General features: G+C 37.5%; 1 protein-coding gene across 3 annotated transcripts in view; it reads left to right on the top strand.

Annotated features, from left to right (window-relative positions):
* Nucleotides 1–12,990, top strand: part of adamtsl4 (ADAMTS-like 4) — a 150,485-nt gene that overhangs the window by 45,771 nt on the left and 91,724 nt on the right. For all 3 annotated transcript variants that reach the window (XM_039767504.1, XM_039767489.1, XM_039767495.1), the window contains exon 6: nt 8,071–8,173. In XM_039767504.1, coding sequence (XP_039623438.1) covers nt 8,071–8,173 — 103 coding nt within the window. The remainder of the gene's footprint in view (nt 1–8,070; nt 8,174–12,990) is intronic.

Raw genomic sequence — 12,990 nt, 5'->3', positions numbered from 1 at the left:
GCGGATTTAGGAATGTCCCATCTGCCTTTGCAATACATAATTCTGAAAGTTGGAATACTTCAAGAGCACATCTGACTATGTTAAAAAAATTCCTTATCTCTGTGTTGACAGTCTACAAAAAGTTGGTGACCTGTTGTATAAATGTTCCCACTGTCAGCTATAAATTAAATTTGGTGCTTTTCATCAAGGTCCAGAATTTCTAATTTGAAAGATAAGTGTTTTTTAAAATGCTAATTTATCGACTATTGCCTTTTTCAGAGTATGTTACAGATACATATATTTGGACGCAGTGTTCACAAATTCAGCAACAGAATTGTTGCTTCTTCCACATGACAGTTCAGTTATTGACTTAGTCAGTTACTGGTTTAAAAAAAAGCCTGTAATCCAAACACCTGGCTGGCATTCATAAAAGAAATACTGTCACTGCTACAGACTGGGTTGTTTGGACACAGCAACATCAGTATTATTAGATTAGCTGTTATAGTATGTTAATCTTGAAAATAAAATTTACATGGAAAAATCATTTTCATTTTCTCATTTGAATTAAGATAATTTTGAATAATAATGAAATGAGATGAGAATTTCAAGTGTTAATTTGACATTGGTGATTTTGATGTGAAGCCCATCGCCAAACATTGGCTTTCCCCTTGAAGATTTTACAGACAATGATATTTACTAATAAGATTTTGGTGTGCTTTTTACAACAACATAGGTGTTTGAATACTGCAGCAGTCAGTTATTTAGAGTAGTGGCTTTCAAAGTCACAGTTGCAACAGAAGGCTTTGTAGTTTTGAAGATGAGTCACCAGATACTGAAGTTAATAAAAAATGGACCAACAAGTAATATTGTCATTTAGGCCAAATACCATTTCTATTTTAAATATACTACATGATTCCATTAGGTAATATAGAGATTAGTATACTCTGAATGTGCATTCAGATATTTGCAGCTCTTACACATTATAGATCAACAACAAAGCAGAGTCCCTGTCACAAATAAGAAATACCACTGCTACATATATAGTACAAAATGAATAGAGCAGGATCAAGCACAATGTAAAATCATATATCAAATGGGGAGATTTTATGAATATTGTAAAATAATAATATGTACTAGTTACAAAAGACAGCATTGAAATTATCCTTCTTGGTAACTAAAGTAATCCATGTGCAATTAACATTTTTTCTGGGTCAACTCTCTAAATAAATGGATTTCAGAAGTATTTACACTGTTAACATTATATTATGTTGTCCCCAATAAAAGTATTCTTTTGTGGTAATATATATGTAAACTCCAATGTAGCAATAGCTTGATACCCTTTCATTTGCCCAAAAAAGCAGTTGAGCCTCTTTGTTTTAGGGGATGTTGAAATTAATTGCCCCTTTGATACATGATGTAATACCAATCACAAGTTTTTTTATAAGTTGGCAAAAAAATATGCAAACTTTGTTCAGTATCAGGTGAGCTGACAGGTGTTTCCTTGCCATAGCAGCTAATAAGCATACCAAGTGTTTCATATGCTAAATGATCCCTACATTCAGAAGAAAGCAAGGCCTTTTTACATACAGTAGATATGATCTCCTGTGCGCTATGAAAAGTTGCATTTAGTGTCATCTCCGTTAGGTGGTGTATTCTTTATTTTGTTATGGTCTTTCAGTAGCTCAGTATAGTTTGGTTATTAAGTAGGCAGGTTAAACTATTAATGCTCACTCCATAAAATTAAAGCATAAAGAAACTGCCATCAAAAACAGATGAAATGATTCTCTGTTAAATGCAAAGTAATGACGCAATAATTTATTAAATAAATTAAGAAGACAGCTGTGCATCGAGACTTTAGATAAGTGCTTTACTGCACTCATGCCCAGTGCTCACTTCTAGGTTTTATGATTATGTGCAGTTTGCTTGTTCTGTCTGCATTTGCATCATTACCCTTGATGAGTAATGCTGTGTTCTAGTGAAACTGTGTGTAAGCATTCTTTCAACAACTGGTTGATTCCTTATTCTTGTCAGTGCTGAGATTTTGTAACTTTGTTTAAACCTTAGCAGGATATGCAGCTGGATTAAGTGAAGAGAAACAAAGACAGTTGTGCTAAATTTTTACAACTGTGATAAAGAACTATTGCTGTTCATGCAAGTAATACACTGTCCAGGTGAAATTCTAAGCTTACTAGAAATTTGTGTAGTAGCGTGAGCCAACATGATCAGATAGACTTTTCTTATTCGTTATGCAGCTTCTAAGTTTAATAAAGCAAGAAAAAATGTGCTTCCTCTTTTAAGAACTTCTGATGTCTTTCATACATTGCCTTTTTCTTTAGGATCTTTTCACATGCTGTAAATGTACCACATTCCAGTATAATCATTTAACACTAGAATTCCAGAAGCTTACAAAAATACTTGGAATCCCGGGCCACCTTAAGTTCCTTCGCACCTCTCCATTAGCATCTTTTGTTTTATAAATGTGTAAATCAACACAAGCAGCAAGCAGCTTGCTCTCCCATCCCCTCACCGCTGCAGCTCAACTCGGGCAAACCGCTCTCCCAGCTCAATGCTCTTTATCTGCATGTAAGGTGCCTGGAATTATATAGGGTGAATAATATATCGTTATTTGGAACAAATGCATTTCATGTGTGTTCCACATCTACAACAATCTATGTAAATGTAGGATGACAGGAAATGCGAGGCAGGAAATGTTGAACACATACCTAAAATAGAATCTTTTTTCAGGTTATAGTATTAATGACAAAATTTTGACATGAAGTGTATAATAAGTCCAAATATCAAATAAATACTTTCACAAAAGGTACATGTATAACAAAACAAGTGTGCTTTTATTCAAGAATATAACCAAAGAAAAAGAAATTGGGATAGGATGCAACACTGACATGACTGCTTGGTTGGTGCAGCTGTAAGAACTGCTGACTCATAATCAAGAGGTCGCCGGTTCAACTCCGGGCACTTCCTAGAATTACCATTTTGAGTAGTGAGCTGCTCTTATTGTTACTATTATAGGATAAAAACAAATATTTGATTTGAGTCTAACAGCCGGTATAAATTTGTGGTACTTGTAAAGGTTAGCGTTTTTGTTTTTTATTCAGTTTTATTCTCTCAGTCACGTTCATGCTCCCCCTGATCTAACAATGCTGTTTTCAAATAAAAACGTGCTATAACAGAGGTGAAGTCAGATGAGGATAATGGGTCAACATCAGAGAAAGAGAACAGAAGCCATCCCCGCAAGAAACATCTGCCCACACATAAGAACAACAAAGCTGCACCAGGTGGAAAGGTGAAAGATGGACCGTTTGGATACAACAAGAGGTTGGGCGTCATCCTGCCTGTGACTCTGACACACGCATGTCCTTCAATGAAACAGCAGGGCATGCCAGGCTTGCTAAGGTATCGCGCAAAGTTCTGTTTGCGATTATGTTTTTTGATGGTCTTTATATAAAAACATGTATATGTTACTTATATAAAAGCCACATCAAATGGTATTTACCTATATTTATTTACTTATCTTCTTACAGCTTAAAGTCACAAGTAGACTCCAGAGCTTCCTGTGTTTGATCAAATGGACATGTTGACAAAGTACATGTGCAATGCGACTTTAGCTGTTGGTGGAAGCTCTTGTTGCATTTTACGCTACTGTTGTTACGGATCTGTCTTTGTCTAGAAATGGTTTCATAAGCTTTATGACCTTAGTTTTGGAAAGTCTTTCTACCGTGGGACGACTTAGATCTTTTCCTGAATAAGGAGTGGCATTGTACTTGTAATACAATAGTAACAATAAGAGCAGCTCACTACTCAAAATGTTAACTCTAGGAAGCACTTGAACTGGCAATCTCTTGATTATGAGTCAGCAGTTCTTACCACTGCACCACCCAATCGGTTGAGTCAGTGTTGTACCCTTACCCGATTTGTTTTTCTTCGGTTATATTCTTGAATAAAAGCGCACTTGTTTTGTTATATGTGTACCGTTTGTGAAAGTGTTTATCTAATATTTGGACTTCAGTCTTGACACATTATAAACTTCATGTCAAAATTTGTCATTAGTACTAAAACATGAAAAAAGTTTCTGTTTTAGGTATGTGTTCAACATTTCCTGCCTCGCCTTTCCTGTCATCCTTCATTTACATAGATTGTTGTAGACACAGAAAACATGTGAAATGCATGTGTTCCAAATAACAATATATTATTTACCCTATATAATTCCAGGCACCTCACACACAGATAAAGAGCCTTGAGCTGGGAGAACTTTTTGCCAGAGGTGGACTGCAGCAGTTTGGGGGGATTTTATAACAGGTTGCTTGCTGCTTCTGCTGATTGACACATTTACAAACAAAATAGGCTAATGGAGAGGTGCAAAAGAATTTAAGGTGGCCCGGGATTACAAGATTTTTTGTAGGCTTCAGGGATTCTAGTGTTAAAAATATGGTAGGTGAGGGTTCTTTTTTCCATTCACATTGGACTGTTTGTAGTTTTTCCATTCAAATAGGACTGTTTGTAGAGTTGCTGTTTCTATCTTCTAAGTAATGTGGCTGTAGTAAGAAGAGTAGCTGCAGAGTCAGCTTTTCTTTGTAACTTTGATCTTTTTTCTAATTCTTGGACTGTGGCCACTTTTCAAGGTGAGGCTGACAGTTTTTTTGTAAACATGTCTAATGGACATACTAAACAGTACTGACTGATTTGAAGTGGATCACAGGAAACAAGGCAATAGAGGCGCCTCTTATGTTCAGATCTTGGATTTTGCAGCATTACATCTACAGAGTGTGCAGTAGACCAAAGTTAGTGAACTGATTGTCTGAATGGTGCAATTTAAGCTGCCTGTCAGATTGCTAAGGCAGAAAATCAAATGAAAAGTAGACAGCTCCCTGGCAAGCTTTCTAATGGTTACATAATAGGGCTTTATAGGCAGCTGTGAAACAAAAATGTTGTGTTGTTAAAGGCCTCAGATGGGATCTGCTTATGCTGCTTTTCCTGTTGGTAACGACGAGGCTGCTGCTATGCAATTGCAATTCTTAGTCTCACTCACAAAGTGTGTACTGTCTGTAAGAACATCTGTTCATGGCTGGATGAGCTTGTTGGACACTCATCAGCACTTCAGATGTACTCTTTTGTTACATATGCTTGTTGCATGTACGAAAGCCTTCTCAGTTGACAACAGACATCGGACAAGTCACAGCTGTGTTTTTTGGCCTATCAATTCAGTTTCCTAAAACAGGAAGAGTTCACATAGCAACAGGTAATACATCTTCTATCTTGCTCTGACATTGTTACACACCTCACATTAAAGTGCTTGAAAGATTCCATAATGCGATCAGAATTTGATGAGTACAATATGGTACACCTGTAGGCTGAGATTGTCTAATGTGAGGACTCTGCCACTTCAATATTATGGACAGAAAGATAGACAGGCATCTCACAGGATATTTTAAACATATTTTTTAAGAGTTAATATTACTGAAAATCTTGTACCATGCTTTGCTTACATTGGGTCATTGTGTAAGGATAAATATTTGCTTTGCTTTGGATGTAAAGAGAAGTAACTTAAACCATACTTTTTTAGAAAACCTGAAGGAGCACAAAATCAATGAAGTGTAAGTAGTAAAACATGGAAAGATAACCATGGAGTTAGGTCTCTCAATTACTAGGTTTTCCTGTCCAACCCTGTCATGGGAAAGAACTTCACCTTAAAAGTGCTGGGTAGCAGACATTGCCTGTTTGAATCAGATGTTTACATAATTGGATAATTTCTCTTTCATACCGTTTCTCCCCACTAGACAATTTTCAGAAAGCAATTTACTTAATGAATAAATTGTTCTGGAGTTTTTATCACATTCCTTCTGGGAAAAGGATTGACCTCCCATGCCACATACATCACTTCATCAAAGCAATATTATCATTCTATCTTTTACTTTGTTGTATGAATGCTGTAAAACACATTTGTGCACACTTAGATAGGGTTTTTTGCAGTGAAATTAAAAAGGATACTGTCACTGTTGACAGATGTGTTTATATTGCTCAAGCAACATGTTTTAATCAGAGTATAGCATCAAGTTAATGAAACTTGTGGGATATTGATCTGGTCAGTTATGTAGCAGAGGGGGTTGTTAGTCAGTTTCAGCTGCTTTGGTGTTAATGAAATTATCAACAGGCGCACTAGAGGGGCATCAATGAGACAACCCCCAAAACAGAAATGGTTTAACAGGTAGAGGCCAAAAAAATTTTTCCCTTCTCATCTTTTCTGACTGTTTTTTCACTAGTTTTGCATTTGGCTACAGTCATTGTCACTGCTGGTAGCATGAGGTGATACCTGAACTCTACAGAGGTTGCACAGGTAGTCCAACTTCTCCAGGATGGCACATCAATGCGTGCCATTGCCAGAAGGTTTGCTGTGTTTCCCAACAGTCTCAAGGGCATGGAAGAGATTTCAGGAGACAGGCAGTTACTTCAGGAAAACTGGACAGGGAGGTAGAAGGCCCTTAACCCATCAGCAGGACCAGTATCTGCTCCTTTGGGCAAGGAGGAACAGGATGAGCACTGCCAGAGCGCTACAAAATGACCTCCAGCAGGCCACTGGTGTGAATGTCTCTGACCAAACAATCAGAAACAGACTTCATGAGGGTGGCCTGAGGGCCCAACATCCTCTAGTGGGCCCTGTGCTTACTGCCCGGCACTGTGAAGGTCGATTGGCATTTGCCATAGAATACCAGGATTGGCAGGCCCACCACTGGTGCCCTGTGCTTTTCACAGATGAGAGAAGCTTCACCCTGAGCACATGTGATAGATGTGAAGGGGTCCGGAGAAGCCATGGAGAATGTTATGCTGCCTGTAACATCATTCAGCATGACTAGTTTGGTGGTGGGTCAGTGATGGTCTTGGAAGGCATATCCATGGAGAGACGCACAAACCTTTACAAGCTAGATAAAGGCACCTTGACTGCCATTAGGTATCGGGATGAAGTCCTTGGACCCATTGCCAGACCCTGTGCTGGTGCAGTGGGTCCTGGGTTCCTCCTGGTGCACGACAATGCCCGTCCTTATGTGGCGAGAGTATGCAGGCAGTTCCTGGAGGATGAAGGAATTTATACCATTGACTGGCCCCCATGCTGGCCTGACTTAAATCCAATAGAACACCTCTGGGAAATTGTATTTCGGTCCATATGACTCCTCCAGGTTGCACCTCAGATTGTCCAGGACCCTAGTGATGCCCTGGTCAATATCTGGGAGATCCCCCAGGACACCATCCGTTGTCTGATTAGGAACATGCTCCCTCCGATGTTGTCAGGCATGCATGCAAGCATGTGGGGGCCATACAAACTACTGAGTACGATTTGAGTTGCTGCAATGAAATTTTAGCAAAATAGACTAGCCTGCCACATCATTTTTTCACTTTGATTTTTAGGGGGACTTTGAATTCAGCCCTCTGTAGGTTGATAATTTTCATTTCCATCAAATGATGTGCCATCCTTTCATTCCTAACACATTACCCAGTCCAGATCAGTACAGATATCCAGCACAATTTTTTTCCCATTGAGATATGATGTGTTTTCAAAGTGTTCCTTTAATTTTTTTGAGCAGTATATATGTGTGTGTGTGTGTATGTGTATGTAAAATAGTAGCAAAAATATATTGTGTACAATGTTTTACTTGTATATAACTTTACAGATATATTTCATGGTGTTATACTTTTCTTGGTATGTTTTGTATTGTATTGTCACTCACCAGAGGAGATATGCAAATAAGGATTTCATTGTACTGTGTACACATGATAATAAACTTGAACTTGAACTTACAACATTGAGTCAAATTTCTAGCATGACATAGTTTTCAGTTTAAACCTAATCCTATTGTCAATTACAGTACGAATTTAATTTCACTTTCTTTAGTTCCTCACTGAAACTGATAGTCTTCTGAAAGAAAATCAGCTAACAAATACACTGTAATCTACATGTGAACAGTAGTGAGTGGCTAGTCTGCTAACCACCACGTGATCTGCGCTATAGTACTGTTTTCTGCATTGTTTTGAATAAAGCCTTCAGTCATCTAATGTGTCTTTTCTCTCTGATTTAAATAGCCATGTCCTGGTGGACCTGTGGATCCTAGAAAAGCACAGTGTTCAGCTTACAATGAACAGGAGTACATAGGCCGCAAGTATGATTGGGAGCCATTCACTGAGGGTAAGTAACATCCCTGAAATGCTTTGTTTTTCTGTCTTTAATCTGTCTCCATCTGTGTAAAATATATTCAAAATGTATTTCTAAGCGGTATTTGCTCTTCATGTAAATTAATAAATTTATAAAGGGCTTGCAATGAGCAATGGTTTGGGAAATAGTGTGGCTAGGATGCTTATTATACTTGTTAGAACCATAATAATGGTTATTCAAAATAGATTTCTATGGATCAAATTTCTTTAGCATTCCATACCATAAACCTGTCCTATGATTGTGATCGCGCCTGCTTATGTTCATTTCTATAGGCATAGGCAGTTAGGCACAAGCTCCCTGAAATTCTAAGAACCATATTATGGTAAATTGTAAATAAACTGATAAATAGTTGAATTGATTAATGTAATAAACATGTAGATGAGAGATGTTCACCTCAAGGATATGTAACAACAGTTGGTGTTTAGATAGATAGTTAGGTAGATAGAACCTTTATTAAATCCTTAGGGAAATTTTAGTGTTAAATTAGCATCTATTGGTATTCCATTTAGACTTTCATTCAGATCCACCCTGAGGTACATAAATGTCCTCACTATAACTTCACCATCAGTGGAAAGCTGGTGTGGATACCAATATGCAATGCATTACTCTTGGAAGAGGAGAAGAATTTCAGCAGTGGGCATTTTGACCACGGTGTGGCTATGTTTTCCTCCTTTTAAAAATGTGGTCATAGGTGGTTACTGTTTGGGTTTTATTATTAGACTCCAGGCCAAAGACACATATATGGGTGGGTACACATCAAGCTGTAATGGTGTATCTTAATTCTGGTTTCCATTGTTTTTTTTATATATCAAAAAAGCTGCACAAGTGAAATTTGCTGAAGCCTGGTCTCTTTTTATAGATAAGAAGGCAGTTCAGATTAATTCTTCTAGTTAAATGTGTGTTACAATCAGTGTTACAGTAATATATCTAATCTAATCTAATATTAGGGTTAAGCATTGGAATGTGAGAGACAGAATGAGGGGAGTACTGGGATAGCCAGATAGCTTAGATGGACAGATCCCAGGGATCCTTCAGGTTTGTTGTTTTAATGTCATCTTTTGCAACCCATGCAAGAGTGTGACATGGGCTGCATACTAAGAAAATAAGGCTTTAAACTTGCTACAAAAAATACAGTGTCACATCCTTCATTCCATTGATTGTTAAAACAAAAATATATTTTTGCAGTGGCAATTAAAGGATGTAAAACATAAATTGGCTCAATTTTCTTCTTTTCTTCTTTGGCCAACTAGGGCTAATCCCTAGTTCAAACCAGGAAGGTGCTGTCACACTGCATAAGTAAATAAATTACGCTGCATAAAGTTGGGATAACCCAGATTTAAGTGGTAGCATGAAATGTGTTTTGTAATGTGTTAGCTGCAAAGAAATTTTCCGGGTTAAATAGTCTTGAAACGTGTATACATTTTAGATTTTCCTATATGCTTGGAGTTAGTCTTACACAATTTCCACTTTTGCACTGTGTGGTACTACTTATGTGTGATGTCTTTTCAGACTAATGATGTGACATTTTTTAAGTAGGGAAACTAAACTCCGAGCAGTCAGATAGTTGGTTTCCTTTAGCCCTTGGCCTCAGCACTGTGTTATTTCTTTCTTTTCTTTTGTATGCTAGCTTCCCATACTATTTTTTTCACTTTCTTTTTGCCTCATCAGTTGAGCAGGAGCCGAAGTCAATCCTTTAAAACAACAGTGACTCCATTAGAGAAGCATTAGAGAGAGTGATATCATCTGCCTTTAGTTTCCAGAACTGTCAGAAATGAGACAGGAGGCTTACTCCGCCTGCTTGGCCAGCTTCCTTAACCTCTAAAGTGCTGGCTTCTCTCTCTAAATTGTGTTATTTTAATGCTTTCACCCATTGCTTGAAGCAGTGGCTTATCAGTAATACAGTATAGTAATTGAGTGCAGAAGATGTATTTCTTCTGCTGCTTCACATGTTTCATTCAGGGGTACCCTGTAAGTATAAAATGTAGTTGATATGAAAAGCTGGTATTGTAAAGGTATTTAGAAAGCTGAAAATGTCTAGGCAATATGCTCTTCTTGAAAATGTAAGAAAATGATAAAGATGCAAAAGGACATTTTTAATCTGGCAGTTTGACAGGGGATGCACAAACCAGTGTTTCTTCCTGCCAGTCCCAAGCCCGGAAAAACTGGGGACGGTTACATTAGGAAGGCCATCCAATGTAAAATTTTGCCAAATCAATATGCGGACAAGGATGATCCGCTGTGGCAACCCCTAACAGGAGCAGCCGAAAGAAGAAGAAGAAGTATGACAAATATACAGACAACAGGATACCCTTAGGGCCTTGAAAAATAATCCTAACTATATAAGAAGAAGTACACATAAGTGAAGTGTCATCTGAGTGTGGTAAAACAGGGATAGACTACATGTGGCTGCCTGTCTGGAATCAGTATTTTCATGAAGATTGACAAAAACCGGGGATGGTCTTTGTATCTGTTGACCAGAGGCCCCTTTTTGACAAGAAAAGTGTAAATCTAATAAGATGTAAGATACTCCAGCAGTCCAGTTTTAACTGAGTCTTATTCAAGAGGCCAAAAAATGAACAGTCCTGTACCTGACATGTTGAATGGGATCCCTTAAACAGACAGACACATTCTTGAAATATCTGTGCGTGGTTGAACTTGGGTTTGGGTTCTGCTGATTTATATCTTATTTAATTTGTTTGCAGGTGTGTAATAGCATACAAAGGGTTACAAGTAATCTTGCAGTAAATTCAGATCTGCTGCAAACTCGGTAAACATGGATTTTCAGTCTTAGAGAAGAGGAAAGGCTTTGGCAAAAAAAAGTTGACTAGTGTAATGTTTCAATTAGACTGGGTGTTTAATGAAAGAATTAGGTCATCAGCATTATGGAAAGAAGAGTGGAAGATCAAATATTCTGCAACATGCTTGTTTATTAGGATACAATTACAGCTCCAGCCTTGTCTGTTTAGTTGCAGAATACCTCTGAAATGATGAATTTCTGTTTTTGACTTTTGTATTCATTGCAAGTATATATTAATGCAGAAGTAAATACCCTAATACCGATTTAGGAGTGGCTTGTTTATTTTGTGATGCAATACTGAGATGTTGTCCTGATTGGGTTATCCCAAGAGAAATACCAGGGCAAACTTTAAGCTATGAACTTGGGCATGCATTAATTCAATTCACATGACAGTCCTCCTGAGAATAATAATTGTACTTGGATTTGGCTAGAAGGACACAAAAGCTGGGTTGTTGAGGACAATGAATGCGTCATTAAAAAGCAAAGATACCATTTTGCTAGGAATGGGAAATTTCTGTTTGGCAGTAGCCTCTCACATAGAGAACTAAAGTATACAGTATGAATCTAATGCACTATTTATTTGGAAAAATGTGCTCCATAATCTCATATGAATAACTGCACCACACTAATACTGAGTCTAAATCCATATTACAAAAAGAAACACAACCCCATTGTTTTGGTTGATTTCATTGGAGCAGCTACAGGGTTTTATTTGTCCTTTTGTTTATTTACATTATGCTTTCCTTGTGAAATTATTTGTGAGTATGTGTGTGCATTTGTTTGTATGTGTGCATCTGTCTATCTACTATAAAAAATGATTTTTATGATGATCCCAATTGTCGCAGAAGAAGTTGCTATGAAATTCATTTTAGTAGATAATTGAAGTAAAGCAGTGACCCAGCTCCTTCCTTGTGAAGTTTGCATGTTTGTGTGTTTCGTTTTTTTTCTCTAGGTGCTCCAGTTTTCTGCCTACAACCCAAAATAATGAATGTTAACTTAATGCACAGCCCTAAAATGGATGTGAACAGGTGTGTAGACATAGAAGAACAATAAACTCGTTTTGAGAATTAATGAATAGATGATTTCTGATGTGATATTATAGAGCATTAAGTTTAATCAGGAAAGATGGGCTCATATGTAGAAAGAGATTCTATTGAGCACCCTAACCTCTTCAAAATGTATTCTGACAGCTATAGGGGTGTACTTTTATGAGCTGAGAGGCGGAATGACTGATAGCAAAGTATATTTATAGAGTGCTTGTGCTCATATCTGCACCTTAGTATACTCCTGATAACTATATCACAGTGGATAGTAGATGCTCATATTCAGGGAAGAGAGCAAAGTGGGTAGTTACATGTTGTCCAGCAGCAGCATTTATAGAAAGTGTAATGCCAAGGGCTATCAGAAAGGCAATCTTGTAAACCACTGGTGCTGTTTTTTATTGGATAAATACTAACTTTGTCAAGAAAGAAATTAAGTATATTTTTAAGAAGGCTTCTCTGCAGCCTTCCTTTTACTTACGTAGATAAACATTACAGCTGCAAAATATAAAGCATGAAATGATATGTAATCAACTGAGACTGAGGAAGTCACTTGGATGAGTGATGAAACGTATTGGAAAAAAAACTATGTCCAGATGAACAGAACCAACTTTCTAGAATTTCCTTACCTGGATTATTGAGCATGCATTGAGACATTTTGACTCACTTTGGCAAGAACTGCCTAAAGCTTGTACGTGAATATGAGCAAACAGCACATAAAATAGCAGATTACAGGAACCACCTGAGATTCAGCCTCAGATGTAGACAGAGCGAAATTACACTTAAAAGTCTACAGATGAAATCGTCAGTGAAGGGACTCTGAGCTACAAAAATTCTACAGAAGGCACAGAGCCAGCTGCTATACAGACGGGTGAGACAAACTAACTTTACTTTTGATGTTTTGAAATCTAAAGAGGAGCAGATCCAACAAAGGCTTTCATCGCTTTTACATG

The sequence above is a fragment of the Polypterus senegalus genome, chromosome 1 (assembly GCF_016835505.1).
Source record: "Polypterus senegalus isolate Bchr_013 chromosome 1, ASM1683550v1, whole genome shotgun sequence".
Lineage (NCBI taxonomy): Eukaryota > Metazoa > Chordata > Cladistia > Polypteriformes > Polypteridae > Polypterus > Polypterus senegalus.
This window is presented reverse-complemented; position numbering and strand designations above follow the sequence as displayed.